This window comes from Sus scrofa, chromosome 14, assembly GCF_054392235.1.
Source record: "Sus scrofa isolate SSC_HxYL_T2T_F1_AM1 chromosome 14, Sscrofa_HxYL_maternal_Yorkshire_Landrace_v2.0, whole genome shotgun sequence".
Lineage (NCBI taxonomy): Eukaryota > Metazoa > Chordata > Mammalia > Artiodactyla > Suidae > Sus > Sus scrofa.
Window position 1 is genome coordinate 91,962,578 of NC_139396.1, and position 22,432 is coordinate 91,985,009.

Genomic DNA, 22,432 nt, shown 5'->3' on the forward strand with positions numbered 1-22,432 from the left:
TTTCCTCTTCCAAATTTGTCTTTTAAAGATCTTAAATATTTCTCTATGTACATGGATAACTAATACTGGGGATTCCAGCCACAACAGTAGGCTGGAAAAATAGAGTTCTCAAATCTTATCACATATACACATCTTCAATCTATACATAAGACAGACCTTGTTGTCAAAGGATCTGTAGACCAGCTACTTTCTGACAGGTGTTTTGCTGTATTTATTTTCAGATAGGGACAAAAAAGAACAGTGAGTGGTATGGGGATAAGTCCTTCAGTCAGTGATAAGACAAAAAGTTTGGGGACCAATGCATTTTGGAGGTTTTTTCTAATTACTTGCCAGATGACACTGACAGTATTACATAAATAACATTAAACTAAAAAGAGCCTCTTTTGGACAACAAAATGTCAGAGAACAGTTTGCCAAACAAACTCTGCTTTGGGAAGTAGGTTTGGTTCACTGTTCATTTTATTTTTACACATAAAAGTTTCAAATACAAAATAAATGTGTGAGGTAGCTATATTCCTTATGATTTTCAAGAAAGAACTGATTGCACTTATGTTTGGAATAGTCTACATAGAGCAGGAAACAAATGACTTTTGAAAATTGGTATTTTGACTTCTGTATCATGAGAATGTTGATGATTATATTTAAAATCACTAATGATATATATATATATATATATATTTGGAAATATGATAAATAAGACATTTGTTATTAGACAATGCCATTATTCCAAGAGCTACTAGTCAATATTAGATGATCTAATCATGCTAAAACTTTATGAAAGGCAAACATTTTACTAATGTGATCCCTACCTTTGCTAATGACAAGAAAATAACAAAGTCCCAGAATATTTTCTCACTGATTTTAGGCTTTAATTTTTGTTTATATTTCAATATGGAGAACTGATGTTCTGAGAATCCACAAATTTTCACAATTGACTCAGGGCAAAGTGAAAAACTTTTCAAGACCCCTATTTTTATCCTTATACAAAAAAAAAAAAATGATCACGCTATCAACTACTGAAAGAAGCCCAAGACAAAGATGAAATGTTTTTAAGAAATGTGAAAGCATAATACTCTCAAGGCAATCCATAATTCTGTTATCCTATGAACTAACTTGTCAGTCATTCACCCTGGCAAACAGAGAAACTAGAAGCCTGCAAATCCAAGTAGCATATTCTAAAAAAAAAAATATTGTAAAGTAGTACCAGAGATGAAGTTCACTGCTGATCATGCATGTAATTTATAAGAAAATATGTCCCACACAAAAGGTGCCAGATTGTGATCATGGTTAGCTATCTGAGAATAAGTAATCTATCTATTGGCTGGACTTTGGACTTCTGGTCTGGTATGAAAAAGATGTACAGGGCCAGACAGATTATTTCTCATCTATTTGACTGGGAAGATTCTGAGAGGAGAAGCCATTATCTATGGGAACAGATGTTGAAAAGTTACGATGTAATAAGGAAACATCACTGGAGCTCATTCTAACTTATCAGAGGGTCAGTTTACGATGATACAGAAACTTGATAAAGCAGTGGATGCCATTAAAGTTTTTAGGCAAACACATTTTTTTTTCTCTAGTCAACAGCTATTTCCCATTCGTTTCTATGGATATAATCTCTGATTTTGTTCATATAGTAAGTGACTAGTCAGAAGGGTTGAATTTTAATTGGTTTAAGCCCATTGGTCTGCAAGGATAAGTTTATATTGGTTCACAAGTCCCAATTCAGGGTTCAGTGGTAGCTGGAAATCTGCCAGAGTTGGGATGTTTATATCAGAGAAGTCAGCAAGTGCTACAAATTATGACTACTATTCTCTCTGGCCCTGGTTACTTGATAACCACTTATCAGCACTCTAAGCCCAATTCCTTTTGCCATCAATTGGTCCAGGAATAAGTACAGGACCAAATTCTGATCATGACAAGAGAAAAAAATCTGATGGGAGGCATCAGGGAAAGACTTCCTCCTTGATAAGGTAAAGCCTTGCTGTCTTAAGTGATATTGTGTAATGCTTTGAGATGCAACCATGAGGAAAGGTCAATAGAAATCCAGAGATGTCTACATAGGTCATTAAGAAACAACAATCAACCTGGCAACCAAAGGGCAAGAAAGTAAGAACAGTACACTCCAGATATAGACAATCATGGAGTTCACTGTTAGTAGAGAATTTAAAAACAATAATGAAACACATTAAATATTAATCCACTTTTATTACTACCCTGTAGTGGCAATGCTAAAATGTTAGTGATAAGATAATTCTCCTCACATATAGGAACTCTTCCTATCCAAGTCTTCTGGTGTGATAGGGCTCATATGTCTAGAATCAACTATCTTAAACATCTAGTCACGTAAGATAATTAAAAGGTTTTGTTATCTATGCAACTTTCATATGAGTTTTCTTTTACATGCAAGCAAAACATTCTTAAGTGCCAGTTTTTCACAGAAAGTAACAGACTCAGAAGTTTGCTAGATCAGGTTCATCTAGCACTAAAAAGAAAACCATGAGCTCCTGCTCTAAGTACTCACATTGTAGCTTAGATCCCAGGCTCCTCACAGCTCTAAACATGTAAGGTCTGGCCAATTATACCTCTTGTAGTTGTATGCCGAGGAGATTCCCCCTACTATGTGATCAGCTTGCTTATAACAAACTAGCTTTATATCAAGTGTTAACAGGTTTCTTTGCCTTGTAACCAAAAGAACCAACTAAGAAAGAGAACCTAGCATTTAACAACTAAATTACAAGACTGACATAATATATTTACTGGATTCACCTTGCAAAGTCTATACTAAGAAGATAGCAAACAGATAAAAATATGCTTAACACAGCATTGCCTATAATAGTTAAAAATTATCTAAATGATAATGAAAGAAGAGAAGATGAATGATTTTTTGAAAGAAAATATAATAATCGGGAAAATTCAGCCAACTATTACATGTAAAAAGCAATATTTGAGACAATTATTTTAAAACATAAATTTATATATACATATATATAAATATACTCAATGGAAATAAATTATATATAATGGTATCAAGGGATATTAATATTTCTCCTGTTCATTTTCTTTTATTTTCAAAGTTTTAGCTCTAAAGAGATAAAGCAATTTTAAAATAGTTAATGAGTACATATTTTCTTTTCATTAGAGTGTTTTGAAAATACATTAGGTTTCTGAAACTATTATTCAGGATGAGAAAGTATACATTTATGAAAGTAATGAAATCAATAGGGTAGACAAATATACAATCAGAAAATTTTCAAAAAGATAAAGTGATGCTGAATATCCATGGGAATTTGTATTTTCTAAAAAAATGAATCTTATTATATTCCAAGGAAATCTCTCTCTCAGAAAAAAAGTATATAATTTAAAGGAGAAGCTTAATTGTTAAAAGAATTAAAAAGTGCTTAGTTTTGGAGTTCTTATTATGGCACAGTGGGTTAAGAATCCAACTGCAGCAGCTCAGGTCACTGTGTAGGTGTGGGTTCAGTGCCCAACCCAGCTCAGTGGGTTAAAGGATCCAGAGTTGCCACAGCTATGGCAAAGGTTGCAGCTGCAGCTTGGATTCAACTCCTGGCCTGGGAACTTCCATATGCCACGGGTGTAGCCATAAAAATTAAAATTAAAAAAAAGTATTTACTTCTTTGCTTTCACAACACTATAATCAAAATTCGAGTTATGTTCTGAGGATATGACTTTAAGAGAATAATTCTATAGTCTTGCGGGCTGCTCTTATAAAATGTGATGAAAGAATCATCTGGGTTAGACATGTCATCTCAAACCTGTCTCTTATTGATGTAGCTAGATTTTTAGACTTATTTGATTTCAGATCATCACTATTAAAATACACATAATTGTAGTTGAAGTACATATTATATTTCAAATCAATGCAGAGTTTTCCCATAAATGTATATTGTTTTTCTGAGTGGAGAAAAATTTGGTTGGAAAAAAAGTACAGCAAAATAAATAGACATAAGTATATTAAAGTGGGGAAAATGACAATTCATTTGAAAATCCAGGACATGCCTGAGATTTTCAGCTACTATTTTCGATCACGCTTCACCCGTGAATAGCAATTTCTTCTAGAAATAGTGTGCTGAATTGTATGGATTACAAGGCATGAGGTTCATTATCCTGGAGTCGATCATATGTAGCAGCACTTTGCTTCCAGAAAGGCTCTTGTTTCTAAAGAGTCTCATAATATTTCCTAAGATTAATTATATTTAACATTATCCTAGTTCAGAAAAAAGAGCAAATGTGTATATTAAAAGATTAAACACATACCAGACACAGCAAGGAAGTCATCAATGCTTGTAATGTCATCAACAGCTTCAGTGAGGACATGGATATGATTCTCCCATGTGCGCTTGTACATTTCCATGGTTTTTTTGACCACTTGACTTTTGGGCCTTGCAGCCAAAGCAAGGGCAGCATTAATAATCTGTGAAGGTATAGAATGTTCACATAGTGATTTATTTGGGAATAGTTACCATAGGTATCCTTTAAAAAAAAGATATGTTCATCGTTAACAACACGTAAAATGCCCCCATGGATAACTCCTTTGCTTTCGGTAATAATTTTATTTTTGGTTAATAATTTAGTTAATTTTAGAACTGTTTATTAAGCATCAATGCAGTAAGAACTATAAGAGATACAAAGATAATTGGTATCTACCTTTAAGTAGGTTGTATATTACTTCATGGGAAGGGCAACATGTAACTGTAGCTCAGTTTGGTATGCAATACATACCATAATGACAAATAAGGATGGATAGTCTTTAGAGAGCAGAGAGATCACCTTCAACAGAAGTTCTAAGAAAAATTTTCAGGAAAGAGTAACATTTAACAGATCATTTGGATTTGCATTGTGCAAGTAGGTAACAAATGCCCCACTATATGCAAATTATAATAGCAGCTTTGATTTCATGAGGACTTGAAGAATTTTACCAGTAGATATTCATTATCTACCCATTCATTTTTTTATGCATCCATTCACCATACAATATTTCAAATATATTCTGAGTGGGTCTTTTTTGTTTCTTTTCTTTTCTTTCTCTTTTCTTTCTCTTTTTTTTCTTTTTCTTTTTTTTTTAATATACCAAGGACTGCTCTTGGTTTTAGGACTATAGCAATGATCAAGAGAGAAAAAATTCAGTGTCTTCACAGAGCTTACATTCCAGTTAGGGGAGACAGGCAGTTAGCAGGTTAAATATCTGTTTGATTGATGGTTCTAAGAACCAAGGAGAAAAAACAGAGGAGAGATGGAGGGTAAGGAGTAGAATGATAGTGAGGGATGGGGAGTTTGCAATTTTGGCAAGGTTCTCACATTGAAATGGAGTAAAATAATGAATGGGAAACAGTTTGGGGACGGAGAAGTGGCAATACCCGAAAGGTGACAAAACAGGGGAAATGCCATGAAAATGATGAGTAGTCTCACCTAGAGCCTGCATGTATAAGAAGCCCTTGACTGCTCAGAACTGTGGCCTTATTTGAAAGGTACTGGGGAGCCATTTTAACTTTGGAGTGATTTGCTTAGAGCTATACTTTAGAAAAATTAATTTGGAAAAGGAAGCTATTGCAATGGGTAACAGGAGTAAGAAAGAGCTTCTGCTGAAAACGTGGAGGTAAATGAAAAAGTTTTGAAAGGACTTTCAGTAATTTAAAGGAAGATGAAGATAGATCAATCATTGCCAAAAATATCATGTAGATAATTAATCTGTGGAAAACAATGCTCAAGGACATGGAATTCTATCCATGAAACTATAGTAACAGCAGATTACACAACATGGTGAATGCCACTTCTAGCAAATATGCTAGAGCTGAAAGTTAGATAATCTATGCGACAAGTAACATTGGTTTCCTCAGTGTGGTAGAATTTCCAGTGCTTTTTATTTGATTTTGTATAACTTACTATTTTTAGGTTTTCTACAGTGAATATGTTTTAATTGTATATTCATAATATATGAATTTATTCTTCCAAGAAAGGTGAAATCTAAGGTCTTTCCATGAGTAATGAAGAGAAAGATTATGGTACTGACAGAAAATGAGCCATCCGAGAGTTAAAGAGTCAGTCAGAGTTGTAGAAGCAGATGTGTGCAACAGTTTTGGAGCACATTGTTAATGAATGCTATTAGATGTCAGCTTTCCTATTACAGAGGTTGGCTCTCCATAATCTTGGCTTTGTATACTCATCATCTAGTAGCCAAGCAGAGATGTGAAATTGGGACTCATAAAAAAGTTATCATTCATTTTGTCATTTATTTGTTCATGCATTGAAAGAAATTAATACTGTGCAGCAGCAATGTGTCAGATTCTACAGTACATACTAAGGACAGGACAATGAAAAAGATTCTACCATAGTTTCTAAAACAGCCCATAATCTAGAAGGGGAGTTAGCCAAAAGCCAGGAAATTACAGCATTCCAGTGATTCTCAGACTTTAGGCTGTATCAGAATCACCTTGGAGGGCTTGTTAAAACAGATTCCTCGACCACACCCTGGAGTTTCTGATTCAGTTGGTGTTCTTTGGGGGCCTGAGAGTTTGCATTTCTAACACGTTCCCAGGTGATAGTGCTACTAATGGTCTGGGACTCCCATTTTGAGAACCACTGCAACATGTAAGTGCTCTAATGTCAGAGATATTGGAAGGGCAAGTGAAAGATGCCCTAAAACACATGGGAGAGGTACTCAGCTTCATTAAAAAAAGAGATGTTTCTAAGGACTGAATCTGTATAAGGTGATATCCATTTAGGAAAAGGCAATAACCTGAGCAATGATGACTTGGAAGCAAGGTAGAGCCTAACTCCACCTCCTGGGGAATGTTCACCAGAGAGGAGATGGTAATCAAGTTGCAAGAAAACCAAAGACAATGGAATGAGGGAGGAGAGAACACAATTTTGGAAAGTACCAACACGTATGAAGAAAAGATAACGTGCAAGTGATAAAAATGAGAGAAAGAATCATCACAGAGGTAGAGAGGTAAGGTATTAAAGAGTCAAGATGAGGAAGAAAATCTTTTCGAAAGGTCAAATGCTATAGGAGAGTTGAGAATAATAAGGACTTTTGGAAAACAGGACTCATTGGTATAGCAGAATATGGGATATAGGATTCAGATTTCACCAAAATATAATGGCAACAATAATAAGAATATTTCCTCCTCAGTGATCTAAAGGCTGTGCCTTACTCACATGACTTCAAATTATTGGGGGTAAAGGAGGGGAGAAAGTTGCTTGAAAAATCGTATGTTGATATTCTCTTATTTTTTTTTTTTGTTATGAAAGAGAAACACATTGAATTTTAAGGAAACAAACACTACCTTTAGAAGTAATAACTGCAGTATTCCTGGACTTTAGTTTTAGAATTTTATTAACCTACTAACTTACAAGGTATGTTTGTGTACACTGCAGAGGCTCTGGTTTCTAATGTTTCATCCTTCCTATAATTGAACAACTGTGCACACATGCGGTTATGCTGACATTATGTCTTCACACTCAGCATACTTTTAAAGTACTTGTGCAGATCCCTCAGTGGGGATATAGAATCATGAGTATAAGGCAGGTTATATTTCATAAGAACATTTTTAGTTCTGCGGCTAATCCAACTAATTTGACTCAACACTGCACACTATGAGAAAACTTTATCTACTTGACTCATGATATTCAGCTTAAATTGAAAAGCAGACAAAAGTGAGAAGATGAGCAAACCCTCTTTAAGGCAGAAGAAACCTTCATCCCAATGTCATACTCCTAGCATTTTAGATACATAGCTAGGCAGCAGGTGGAAACTATTCTTAAATCCTCTTCATGCAAGACTAAAGGTGATTGAAATCTGAAATGAATGATGTTGCTTTCAAAGGCATCTTTCTTTAGATTATGGTTGAGATATATCCATGTCAGAATCGCCCTTGACCCTGTGAATCACCTTCTCAGTCAGTTCTCTTATGAAATAGTATCTTAAAATTTAGAATCATGTTATGTCATAAAAGGATGATGTTCTCATCCACTTAGTTTCTCTATAAAAAGTGACATTACAAAATAAGTTATTGTTATTTGAGTCAATAAGCAGTATGCATCAGAAAGAAAGAAGGAAGGAAGAAAGATTAAAAATAAGAACATAAAGAAGAAAATGGGGAGTTTCCATTGTGTCTCAGCAGTTAAGAATCTGACATAATGTCCATGAGTAAGCAGGTTTGATCCCTGGCCGGTTCAATCCCTGTCCTCACTTGGTGGGTTAAGGATCCCACATTGCTGTGGCTGTGCCTGGCAGCTGCAGCTTTGATTCAACCCCTAGCCTGGGAACTTCCATATGCCATGGGTGTGGACCTAAAAAAAAGGAAGGCCCTACCAGTATTCCCATTTTACTGGTCAGACAATGAAGGAATAGAGAGATTGAATAATTTATGCAGTTATAAGAGAAATCTAGATTGTAAGGCAAGAGGCTTAAATTAGAGTTTCACCTTGCTCCAAACCAATTTTATGTACACAGAAGAGTCAAAGTAATTCTCACAGGACTCATTTTCTCAGAAATTACAGGCAAGTCTGCCCTGGGGTAGGGGTTGGGGGTCGTGTTTGAGTTAGCTGTTACCTTTCCGTTTCTTTCAGATTTGAACACAGACTTAATGCTATCATCAGATGTATGTACTTCTCCTGAAAGATTCCTGAAAACTGTTACTTTAAAAGAAATAAATCTACGTAATTTAATTTTCCTCAGAGATATTTCAGTATTGGCATTGATACAAACAATCTTAAAAATCATAGTTAATATAACAAAAGCACTTTGTGGATTAAAAACGATGAGTTATGTGTGAGTACCTATAGGTCTGATTACCTCAGTGTCATGGCATGTAGAGAAAATTAAAATAGCTAGATATATGATACCTCAAATACATCTAAGGTAGTATGTGAGAGGAATTTATAGGACACCCACTTTAATTGGTAACACTGTCATAATTTTGGAATCATAGCAACTACGGCAATGGCATCAAATTCAAGGCTCCAATTGTGTGCATTCTTTTCATACTTGCTTAAATCATGTTCTCCTACGAAATGTTTCTCACTTTCTATGTTGTTTTTTCTGCATTTCCTTTGTTTTTGATGACTTTTTCTTTTTGGTTTTATTTCATATTATACTTCATTTATGGGAACTTATCCTTGCATTTTAGAGTAAGCCATGTAATATTTGTCATCAAGAATCTCCATAATCACATCTTTATGTTAAATAATAAAAGTATTTGGAGGTTGGGGAGGGATGGTGCTGAAAAGACATAACTTGTCATGGAGCCTCATAGGTTTATAAATGATTAGATTGGATTCAACTTTGGCCTAACAATGTTGTAAACTCTTTCCTCCATGAAGGGATGATCCAAACACAGTATGTCTAGTCACATGAATTTTTTCATGAGGCTTTAACTTGCCTTTGGATACACATAGACAAGAAACTGAGATAACATACTCTAGGGCTGAAAAGGAATTGTTAAAAAGGGAGGGTGGCAAAGCTGATTTCTGGGAATAAATGGCATTCTATGAAAGTCTATACATTTCTTTTACATATATTCCAACATAAGGTTTTATATATCTTAATCCATACTGCTAAAAAAAGATGAAAATGCAACCTAGGATTACTTAGGTTATGGAAAATGTAATGCACCTTAGAAGGTCTTTAAAAGGCAATTATTTTACATGAAAATCAGAATACTGTTTTCTGGTCTCCTACACTATTAAGACAGTACAATCAAATAATAAATGAGCAAGAAAAAGAATATCAAATGAATCAGTTGGCATAAAATAACAATAAATAGGTTATATATTCATCTATAAAGACAAATGAAAATGGAATTTGGGGTATAAGCCCACATTTTAATACATCTCCATTATTAAAATTTTGTATGATTTTAGATCAATTTCTTACTCTTTGAGCCTCAATCCCTTATCTGTAGTGGTTATAAAAAATTACTTTTACAAAGGTTGTTGGAAGAATTAAATTAGGTTAACTAAATAAAACAACTAATACTCACTTAGCACAGACTTTGACATTTTATGAATGTTTGGCTCCATGAAGATAATTTTGGAAAAAATACAAAGAATACTTCAGGAATTTACTATATATACAAATACACAGACACACAAAATTTATAATTTTGATAGGTTCAACAATCATTGATAGGTTAATTATAAAAATGTCCCTTGGTTGAACAAACATAAATTTAAAAAAAAAAAACAACTGTATCTACAGGAACACTATACTTTTATGATTTACCTGAAATATAAAAGTAAAATAACAGAAAATTTTCTTTAAAAAAGAAAAAAATTCTGAAACCAATATTGTATATTACAAATTAAAGTAATGGAAAATATTGATGAAAATGAAGAAACAACAGACTTTTTGATCCATTATAATCTACCACTCAAGTATTTAATACATTTAGAATTTGGAGTAAAAGAAATACCTATTATCTTTCAAATCATTTGTATTCAAGTGGAGGAATTAAAAGTGAATTTGATATCTTTGCCAAATAAATAAATCCCTTTTTTTTTTTGGAAAAAAAAAGGAATTTTATGTCAGATACATTACAAAGTTCCTTTTAATGAATCATCCAATTCCATATAAATATAAAAGAAATACCTATTATCTTTCAAATCATTTGTATTCAAGTGGAGGAATTAAAAGTGAATTTGATATCTTTGCCAAATAAATAAATCCCTTTTTTTTTTTTGGAAAAAAAAAGGAATTTTATGTCAGATACATTACAAAGTTCCTTTTAATGAATCATCCAATTCCATATAAATATAAAGGCAAATGCTAGATTTTTTAATTGCCAAAATGTGTTTTATAATAAGAGGCTGGCAAAATTTAAAAAGAAAGAAAAAGCCTATATTTGCAATGTCTGAATGCTAGAGATTAGACATTTTCTGCACACATTTGGAATTTCAATTTGGTGTTACCTAAAACTATGAAGTGAAATGAGTTCATGCAACAAGAGGAAATTTAACTTTTTTAGTTGTCAAAGCATATTTGGTATTTATCTACTTTTTATGTAAAGTACCAAAAAATAGGACAAATTCAGAAAATACTTTAAGAGCGTTAAGGAATAAAGGTCATGTACACATATCTAATAAAGGCTAACAGATATATAAAATCTAGATCATATAAAGCATTTCCCTGAGCTCTCAAGATGTGTTAGGAAGATAAGTATATAAGGTATAGGGTATAAATTGCGTTAAAATGGTCAAGACAACTTTCTCTCTCTTTCTAATTGCTTTTGTCTGACTTTCTCTCTCCCTCTAATGGGTTCCTTGAAGAGAAAGTTCCTTAATGTCCTTGACCTACCATTTTGGTTTTCTTGGCAGTATGTCCATTGACACAAGCCTCCTCTATGTTATCATTATCTCCCAATGGGACAACTGAGGTAATTTTAACCTTGTTCAAAGCCACTCTCTACAAACTGATATTTCCAAATTACAAATTTCATGAAGTTCCCATCTTGCTTTTTATCTGAGGACAAATCCAAAAGTACTTACTTTGGCCTAAAGCCCTGACATATTTGACAAATTTTTTATGTTTCTAGCATCATTTACTATCAGTCCCCCTAAATTTCTACCTCTTTCTAGATAACTCTAATTCATCTAATAGAGCTCACATCAAGCATAACTTCCTCAGGGAAGCTGTATCAAATATCAGGTTTCTTGAATGTACACTCCCATAAAGCAATGTCCTTTTCCTCTTGAGTATTTATCTCACTATGTAATGGGATGCTCATTAGACTGAACATTGAGTTCATTTGATAAATGTATGATCTACACATCATTTTACAGAAAAATAATGTTTCAATGTTATTTCTCCAGGGCCTGTGGAAAGTGTCAAGTAGAACCCCCTTCCCATATAACTGAGGCTCCAGTCTACAGTTCCTTCTACTTGGTGGACCTACACATTTAATAAAGCCTTTTCCTGAGTGAATAAATGCATCCTTTTAATGAACTCTGGTACTAGTATATAAAGTGATTTTTTTTAAATTTCATGGGTTTTCTTATAACTAAATACTAGAATCACAGGATAAAAATAGTGGCAATGATAAGGTCTGTATTCAACTAAAAAATGTGTTGATCAGATTTTTATATAAAGATATTTCAAGGCCCATGCCAAGTTGAGGAACATCTGTCAATGGACTGATCACCAGGATTTCCCTATGTATATACCCAGTGTCAATGTTAGCAATAATTAGAGTTAGGGAAAGGTAAATATTAAAATGGCATTTTCCCCCATTGAACTGAGATCTCAAAGACTTTCCAGTTTTTTCTAGTTCTTCAGATTTGAATTATGCAGATAGAGGCCAGAAAAAGAAAAAAAGAAGGCATCCAAAATGGAAATTCAGTATTGTAGCAATTTTACCACACATTCAAGATAAGTAAGGGAGTGATCTATAATCTATTCAAATTTCCCTGAGACAATAAATATAAAATCTTTTATTACCAACGTGTAGATGGAAAAATAAAAATAAAATTAAGAAAAAATATTCAGAATGCACTAATAATGATCTACCAGAAAGAGAAGCCAAAAAAAAAAAATTCCTATTTAACATCACATCAGAAAGAGTAAAATACCTAGGAATAAACTTAACCAAGAAGGTGAAAGATCCATACTTGGAAAACTATGAAACATGGATGAAGGAAACTGAAGATGATACAAAGAAATACAAAGATAACCCATGTCCTTGGGTTGGAAGAATTCATATTGCTAAAATTTCCATATGATCCAGAACAATCTATAGATTTAATGCCATCCCTATCAAAATACCCATGACATTTTTAAGAACAAGAACAAATATTCCTAAAATTGATATGGAACCACAAAAGACTCTGAATCATCAAAGCAATCTTGAGAAAAGGGGACAAACCTGAAGGTATCATGCTCCCTGACTTCAGGCTATACTATGAAGCTTACAGTAATCGAAACAACATGGTACTGGCACAACAGCAGACAGATAAATCAAAGGAACAGACTAGTGAGCCCAGAAATAAACTTACACACCTATGGTCAATTATTTAATCTACAACAAAGGAGCAAAAATATAATAGAGAAAAGATAGTCTCTTCAATAAGTGATCCTGGGAAAACTGGACAGCTATATTTAAAAGAATTAGAGTAAAACATTTTCTCACACCATATACAAAAAATACTCAAAATGGATTAAAGCCTCAAAGTAAAATCTGAAGCCATAAAATTTGTAGAAGAGAACACAGGGAGAATACTCTTTGACATAAATCATAGCAATTTTTTTTTTTTGTATCTGTTTCCTAAGTCAATAGAAATAAAAGCAAAAGTAAATAAATGGGACCTAATCAAACTTGAAAATGTTTGTACAGCAAAGGAAACCACTGACAAAATGAAAAGACAATATACTGAATGGAAGAAAATATTTGTAAATGATATGACTGATAAAGGGTTAATATCCAAAATGTATAAAAAGCTCATACAACACAATATCAAAAAAGCAACATAATTAAAAAATGGGCAGGAGTTCCTGTTGTGGCTCAGTGGTTAGCGAACCCTACTAGCATCCGTGAGGATACGGGTTCTATCCCTGGCCTCTCTCAGTGAGTTAAGGAGCCAGCATTGCTGTGAACTGGGGTGTAGGTTGCAGACATGGCTTGGATCATGCATTGCTGTGGCTGTGGTGTTGGTTGGCGGCTACAGCTCCGATTGGACTCCTAGCCTTGGAACCTCCACATGCCGCAGGTGCAGCCCTAAAAAGACAAAAAAGATAAAAAAAAAAATGGGCAGAGGACCTGAATAGACATTTTTCCAAAGAAGACATATGGAGATGGCTAACAGGTACATCAAAAGATGTTCAATATTGATAGTTATTAGAACAACTACAGGAGTTCCCATTGTGGCGCAGCAGAAACAAATCCAACTAGGAACCATGAGGTTGCAGGTTCGATCCCTGGCCTTGCTCAGTGGGTTAAGGATCCTTCATTGCCATGAGCTATGGTGTAGGTCACAGATGTGGCACAGATCTGTTGTTGCTGTGGCTGTGGCACAGGCCAGCAGGTGTAGCTCCAATTAGACCCCTAGCCTAGGCACCTCCACATGCCATGGGTTACAAACCTAAAAAGCAAAAAAAAAAAAAAAAAAAAAAAAAAAAAAAAAACCAAACAGAAAAAACAAAACCCTACAAATTAAACAATAATCAGATATCACCTTGCACCTATCAGAATATCTACCATCAAAAAGAACACAAATAACAAATGTTGGCAAGGATGTGGCAAAAAGGGAACACTGTGCACTATTGGTGGGGATATAAATTGAAGTCACTTTGGAAAATGGTATGGAGATTCCTCAGAAAACTAAAAATAGAATCACTATACGATGAAGCAATTCCACTCCTGGGTATATTCATAAAAGTGAAAATACTAACTAAAAAGATACATGTACTCCAATATTCATAGTAGCATTATTTACAATAGCTAGCTTATGGAAGTAATCCAAGTTATCCAAGTAATCCAAGTGTCCATCAACAGATAAGTGGATGAAGATGTGTATATATATACATGTACATACACACACACAGTACGTTGTATACCATATATAATAAGTATAGTATATAAATATATATGTTTGCACACATAGAATGGAATATTATTCAGCCATAAAAAATGTGAAATTCTGCCAATTTCAACAATGTGGACGGACCTAGAGGGCATTATGCATAATAAAGTAAGTCAGAGAAAGACAAATGTTGTATATTATCACTTATATGTATAATCTGAAAAAAAAAATAAGCAAACAAATTCCCTGTGAATGAATCAGAATTGCCTTTCTTGAATTAGAAGATACATATAGTTTGGGCAACTCAATCTTTGTATCTTTTTTTTTAATCTGTCAAATTTGGAATACAATATCTAACCTATAGAATTATTTAGACCTCAATTGAAGAGCACATTATGAGTAACCTGAAAACATAAATGAGCTACATAAACTTAAGGTATTATTATACTCCCTAAAAATCCTGATTTTTTTAAGTCAGTAAGACTAAGAATTTGAGGATAAAGTCATTTTCATTCTAGAAACTGAATAAAAAATGATCATGTTTCCCCCTCAAGTAATTATAAGCATTATTGTTTAAAATTTACTACTATATTAGAGAAGACTACTTCTTGATCACTATAGATTGTAAAAGTTCTGGATGTTGATTTCACTCTCCGGGACCTGGAGTCCTTAATTGCTGAACATATTCACTGGTGCATGTGAACTACCACAGTAATGCACTATTTATTGGAATAATTACACACTGAAGAAGCAATGGCCTACATTCAGGAGAACTCTCTTTGTGAGGATGCTTCTTAAGTAAAACAAACAAACCATCAGAATTCTCAGCTATAAGCGAGTTGGTTGATAGATGGATATTACCCTAGGGAGACATGATGATACTCTACACTGGAAAATAGCCCCTCTTAATTGAATGCAGACCTGAAATTCTTAAGTTTAAAGGGCTATTTATTTTGTGCTCACCTTGCCTGAGCCATCACATGCATAGTCAAAGATAAATAAGGCTGTGTTTTTTAATTACAGACTTGAATACACTGGACTATGTATAGAACTCTGGATTAAAGTACTACTGCTTCCTGGGAATTGGACCTATGTAAATTAGACTGAGTAGCAGGACACAAAGCTTTGAACAGGAGGTAATTCTCTCTGGGGAAATATGGGTGACAAACTTACAATGGCTTTTAGCATCTGGCAGGGTCTATTTGAAGAGCCAATATCATTTCACATAATGGATGAGGAAGAACTGGATGGTCTGCATGATGTGGGCCAAGCATAATGTTTATGATGTTTGGTTTTTTTTTTTGACATAAAAGATGCTATGTTTCCTTTGATTTTCTAGCCTCATTTTCAGCCCTCAGTGGTGAGGAATGGGAGGGAGAGGTCTATATTTCTTCATCATCAGCTGAGGCTATAATAGCAACGAAAGCAAAATCTGAGGGACAATTAACATGCAAAATTCACAGAATTATGACCAATTGAATGTGAGGGATAAAAATTAAGGAGTCAAGGCTAGTTCCTAAGTCTCTTGCTTGAGTTACTCAACGGTGGTTCCAGTAATAAAAGAACAGAAGATATGATTTAGCAGAGAAAATTATAAATTGCAAAAGCTCAAGACTAAATTAAAAACAAAGCATCTCATGTGGAACACATTTTTTTTTTTTCTTTTTTATGGCCGCACCCACATACGGAAGAAGTTCCCACACTAGGGGTTGAATCAGAGCTACAGCTGCCAGCCTATGCCACAGCCACAGCAACAGGGGATCTGAGCCACCTATGTGACTACACCAGAGCTCACGGCAACACTGGACCCTTAACTTACTGAGTGGGGCCAGGGATCAAACTTGTATCCTCATGGATACTAGGTGGCTTTGTTTCTGCTGCACCACAATGCAAATTCCTAGAACACAATTTTTACCAAAAAAAAAAAAAAAAAGACTTACAAGAAATTTAAAACTATGGATGGTTCATTTAGTTGTATTTGGTGAGGGTTTTTTCTTTTATAGAAATCATTTTCACTTTCCAAAAGCATGAGTTGTTTCTTTGAATTGACAAATAGGTATAAAAACAAGTTTGCAACACATGTGTATAAGTAGAAATCAGCTTACATATTCTGATCTGATCCTTAACTTATGCAAATCACAGAAATGAATGGTCAACAATAATGGAGAACAGTATTGAGATCACAGTGACAAAGACCAGACCACATCTTTGTGTCAGAGGGCATGGAATTCACTAACTTTCAAGGTTAAATATTTCTGAATGTAAGACAAAGTAGATGAAAATACAGAACCCAATCCTTACAAGGGTTTAATTCATTGGAACATCTAGCCTTGAAAGTCAGACTTTTCTTAGTTTATCAATAGTCATTGTAAGATTAAACTCAAGACATACTTTTGTGGCCCCATTCATTGCCCTTTTCAGAGTATTTGAAAAATGGAGTATTTTCTATGATGTTATTAAAGTCAGCAAAAAAAGGGTTAATATTCTCTTCAAAGCAGAAAAAATAAAGAGGAGTACCATGTTCTCAGGTCTTTCTATAAGATTAATTTATTGTACTGAAAGAGTCAAAGGAAAGGTAACTTTCAGAGCATATCATAGAGTCCCCCCTACCCCTGGCCCGACCAGCACAAGGATTGATAACCAGCTTCTCAGGAGGTCAATCCTATTTCTGGAGAAAACTATAATTCAAAAAGATATATAGATGTTTTCCTAACATTAGAGAACATGCTCTTTCTTACAGATCATCCCCGAAGTGTAGGAACACACCCATGGTCTCATTGCCTCTAGATAGTAAATTCCTCACTAGCTACTCTGTAGTAACACATTTGAATTTTTCCCTAAGCAGACCAGGGCAGTTTTTCAGCTCAGTGATTTAAGCAAGAGCTTTGTCATAAAAGTCCTCAGAAGTCCCTCTTGCACCACTTTCAAGGCAGTGGCCTTAGAATTGTTACGGTAATTCACCTCATTAGACTTAGCATGGCAGCCTTGCTCTTTTTGGGAGGACAGGTTTCCAGAGCTCAGTGCTTATAAATCCCCTGTTTTTGGAGCTGAAGTATTTAGTGACTTTGGATGTTGTATTGATTTGAGCTTCTGAGGCCCTGCCTATGGCAAATTTTAAGAATGGGGCAGTGTTGTAACCAACATAACCAGAAGGAAAGTTCTTGCTTTTCTGACATTTCAGCCTGAGTGCTTCTAGAGCATATGTAGGACTTTCCTGAATCAGGAATTTGAAACTTTCCTGACAAACCTTTTAAATAATTATCAAAAGGTCACTTGCATATGGTACCTGCTAGACTAACCATTGAAAGCATGAAGAAAACTGCTGATTTTAAGCATCCTGTTGACAGGAGGTGCTATAGATATATAGAAAAGATAAATGTCTTCTCTCAAAATATTGTCTTAATGTAAACAAGGTCCATCCTAGCTAGAATTTAGCTGAGTAGGAAAGGAGCACTTTTAGAGATCATTAGTGTAGTTTATTATTCAGGTTTAACCTACTTTCATTTTTTCCCCCAACTCTGTTATTTCACTATTTCCCAATTTGCCACTTTTATTTGTTCTCAGTGTGTTACCAAGCTACAGAACTTCTGTTTGTATAAGATGGTATATGCTTAATTAACTACTTTATCATTATCAGTACTATCATCATAATTACATTCCTCATAGAACCATGTAAAACCTTATAGCTCAAAGTGTCATATGCCAACTACCACCATCAGCATCACCTGGGAACTTATTAGACATGCAGAATCTCAGTCCCATATCAGATCTACTGAATCAGAATCTGCATTTTTAACAAGACCCCTAGGTTATTAATAGGCACATTAAATATTTATGTTTATTTGTTTTTATGGACATACCCAAGGCATATGGAATTTCCTAGGTCAAAACCCACTACACTGGACTGGGGAATCAAACCAGTGCCTCTGCAGTGGCATAAGCTACCACAGTTGGATTCCTAACCCACTGTGCCACCGTAGGAACTCCCAATTAAATTTTAAAAGCTCTAATCTGAAGGGTTAAAATTACTTAGGTAAAATCCTACAATAGTTTCTGGTTGATGTTTAATAAATGTTTCCTTCCCTTTCTTAACTAGCTCAGAAAAATGGATTAATCCATTTCCAATTCATTTTAGAAAGCCACCTTTCTTTCATCTTTATTTTTTACTATCACACACACCCAAAAAGAACCTGATCATCACAAATATCAATAACAAAAATAGACATCAAATCCTTCCTGGTTTAAACACGGGGGATACAAATATAATCCATTAGCCCTGAACTAAAATGTATGCTATGTTTTGGATAACAGGACATTATCTAGAAAACTTAAATGTGAAGGAGCTGTGTAAATAAAATTTAATTTATGTCTGTTTGTGAGTAATAGCATCACAACAAAATAACTGGGTGCCTGGTATGTTTGCAGTGGCCTCACCTGAAATACAGGTTATTTGTTATTACATGAAATTCACTTTAGTATTTTATGGTTTAGAGGAGACCACACCACACCACAAAGTTAGATGGTCATCTTTGAGATCAGGAGAAACAGATATAATGCAAGAGAAAATCACTTGACCACTGATTGAGAGAGACATGTCACAGGTATCTTATGCTTTGGGCGACAAAAATAAAAACAGTTTCTTGAACAAAATCCAGACTGAAAGTCATTTGTATAGATATTCTAAATTGGATAAATGCAGTTGAGCCATTTTTCACATAAACTACTATAGACGAGCATGAACAGTAGTTGCTTTAGGTGTGTTTTTCTTTTAAAGTAAATTTTTTGGCCACACCCACAGCATGTGGAAGTTTCCTGGGCAAGGGATCAAACTCGGGCCACAGCAGTGACAATGCCAAATCCTTAACCCTCTGAGCCACCAGGAAACTACTAAAGCAATTCTTAAAAACAACACAGAGATAATCATCTCATTTAAGTTTATCAGGAATTTCAAAGAGCCAGACTTGGGGTCTAAGTGGGTGCTGAATGACAAAGACCTGTATTCCAAGTTCTAGTCTAGAAATTGATAAGCCTGAGTTCACCTTTTATATACCCGACAAAACTGTATGAAATTAGAAATTATTCCCTCTCTGGTTTTATTTTTTAAAATGGATGGTCCTCAAATGCAAATTTTTTTGATAATTTTCTTTAATTTTACCTGGGTCTTTTCCATATCCATTAAAAAATCAAAGCATAACAATTAGACATAATGCAATATTTATGGCCTATGCTAACCCATTCTGGGGATTTTCTTATCAAAACAAACACACAAATCTTAATAATTACCAATATTTTTAAACTGATTTGTTAAAAACAAAATCAATACAGCAATTTAAATAGAGAATCTAGAGTAATTTTCAGGTTTCTCTTTGTTATTATTCCCTGTTCAAAACTCATCATCATACAGGGATGGCTTCAATTATTTCCTTTTAAATCTATGGCATTTTTATCATAAAAGAACCTGATCTCTTTCATTTCTGCTCAATTCTTCAGAACTAGAAATATTTTCTCAAATTTAATCACATCAACTTGGCATCTCCTTGGTGTTTTCACTCTGTATTTCCACTTCCAGATCCCTTGCAAAAATGTTAGCGTATTAGAATCCTAATAATTTTTTTTCCTCTCAATTCTTAAATTTGTTCTTGGCATCTAAGCTATTTCCACATGTTATAAAAATGTCCTTACAACAAATGTACCTCTTACTCAATCTTTTATTAATCCATGAAAAATATTAACTTAGAGTTAGGAAAAATTTCTTCTTTCCCCTAATAACAAACATATGGTTCCTTCAATACTCTGTGATACAAAGACTTAAAAGTGATCTTGACCTTGTACAAAGTCAAGACTTTTTTTTAGTGGGTGAACTGTTAGGTTGTAAAACATGTTCTCATCCCAGGGGAGAGGATTCTTTATTCTTCCCCTTGCTACTCAGTGGATTCTAACTTCACAGTACTTAAGAGATATTTTCAAATGGCTGGTAAAGACTAATTGAAGGAGCTCCTATTTCTATGTGCGAAGAGTATTTTGCAATGCATATTTAAAAATTATAAATATGCAGACTTTGCAATTGTAATTCACTTGTAGAGATGTACTCTAATGAAATAACCAAAAATATATATTGAAATTTAACTTAACAACATCACAGTAGTGTTTAATAAATAAATAGAACATAATAAATGACCAAAATGGAGATTGGTTAAGTAAATTATAATATAGCTTTTAAAATGAAATACTACACAGCCACAAAGAATTATATTGCAGAACAAAGTTTAACAACATGGAGAGGGGTTCAAAGCATTTTATTTATTTATTATTTTATTTTATTTTTGCATTTTAGGGCCACACCTGCAGCATATAGAGGTTCCCAAGCTAGGGGTCGAACTGGAGCTGTAGCTGCTGGCCTATGCCACAGCCACAGTAATGTCAGGTCTGAGCCATGACTGCAAACTATACCATAGCTCACAGCAACTCCAGATCCTTAACTCACTGAGCGAGGTCAGGGATTGAACCCGCGTCCTCATAGGTGCTAGTCAGATTCATTTCCACTGAGCCACGACAGGAACTCCCTCAAACCATTTTAAATGAAAGAAAAGATTAACAATGTGAGTGTGATACAGTTTGGTTTTATGTATAGAATTATTTACCTATCACTGAATGATCTAAAACGATGTACACCAAAGTATTTCTCTATTATTTCAGGTAGAGAAATTAAAAGAAGTTTTTTAAAAATAAATATGTGAGTGTATATGTTTTTTTTTTTTTTTCTTTTTAGGGCTGCCCCTGCAGCAAAGGGAAGTTCCCAGGCTAGGGATCAAATCAGAGCTGCCGCTGCCAGGCTACACCACAGCCACAGTAACATGGGATCCAAGCCATGCCTACGAGCTACACCGCAGCTCATGGCAACACCAGATCCTTAACCCACTGAGTGGGGCCAGGGATCAAGACCACATCCTCATGGATACTAATCAGTTTCTTAACCCACTGAGCCACAACGGGAATCCTTAAAATATATTTTTGTTTGTCAAAAAAACCCATGAATTACGTTTCTAAAGAAGGTAGGAGGGAAACTCTATTGGAGCTATTCAAAATCTTTCTTTTCAGCACCTCAGTTTATCTTTCAAGCTCATTTCAATTATGAGAGAAATCATGAGTAGCATGTAAAAACATTCAGTTCACAATTATGAGGGGATTTAAAAAGTTTTGTCTCCTACTGTTCATGGTGAAACAGGAATCAATGAAAATTTCTGAATTACCCTTATTGAAAATTCAGCTAAACCTTTTTGAGCTATGTATTTGTTCATCAGCATTTAAATTTTATTCTACTTTTGAGCTAAATGGATGACTATTTCTCAGCTCCATCAGTAATTTTATTTACTGCTTTAGCCCTTGAAACAACATAATGCAAAGATTTAATGATATTTTAGGATTTATTTCACATAGAAAAAGGTTCCAAGGTTTCATCAGCTATAATGTCCCTTTTGGTATTAAATACTTCAATATACTAACCATGAAAGATACAGGCTGGCCAGCTTCCCAGCGAAAGACCAGCATCCTAGTAAATTTTCTTCTCCCCCTTTGTACCATGTAGCTTATTAACCTATAAAATCCCTTTTCCTCCAATATGGGCAGGAAATCTTTTGAAGTCTTGATGTTAAACATTTTCTAAAACTTGTAAAGACCCTTTCTCAGGGGTATGGAAAGGATAACTATTTATTGCAAGCAAACTTTGAGTTTCTGAGATTACAAATGTCATTTTGTTCTGTTTTCTATTTCAATGATTATATGAGTATGTAACTCAAAAACCAAGCCAGAGGAACATTGTAATAAATGTAAATTGAGATTGCTTTTGTAGAAAATATTTGAAAATCCTTAACTTATGTTTAGTAATATAGTCTATGTT

The 22,432-nt window shown here is 34.3% G+C and overlaps 1 protein-coding gene across 5 annotated transcripts in view; it reads right to left on the minus strand.

Moving 5' to 3' along the window:
* The window catches only part of CTNNA3 (catenin alpha 3), a 1,780,789-nt gene that overhangs the window by 577,211 nt on the left and 1,181,146 nt on the right, over positions 1 to 22,432 (minus strand). For all 5 annotated transcript variants that reach the window (XM_021074380.2, XM_084997062.1, XM_021074383.2 and 2 more), the window contains one exon: positions 4,279 to 4,435. In XM_021074380.2, the coding sequence (XP_020930039.2) occupies positions 4,279 to 4,435 (157 nt within the window). The remainder of the gene's footprint in view (positions 1 to 4,278; positions 4,436 to 22,432) is intronic.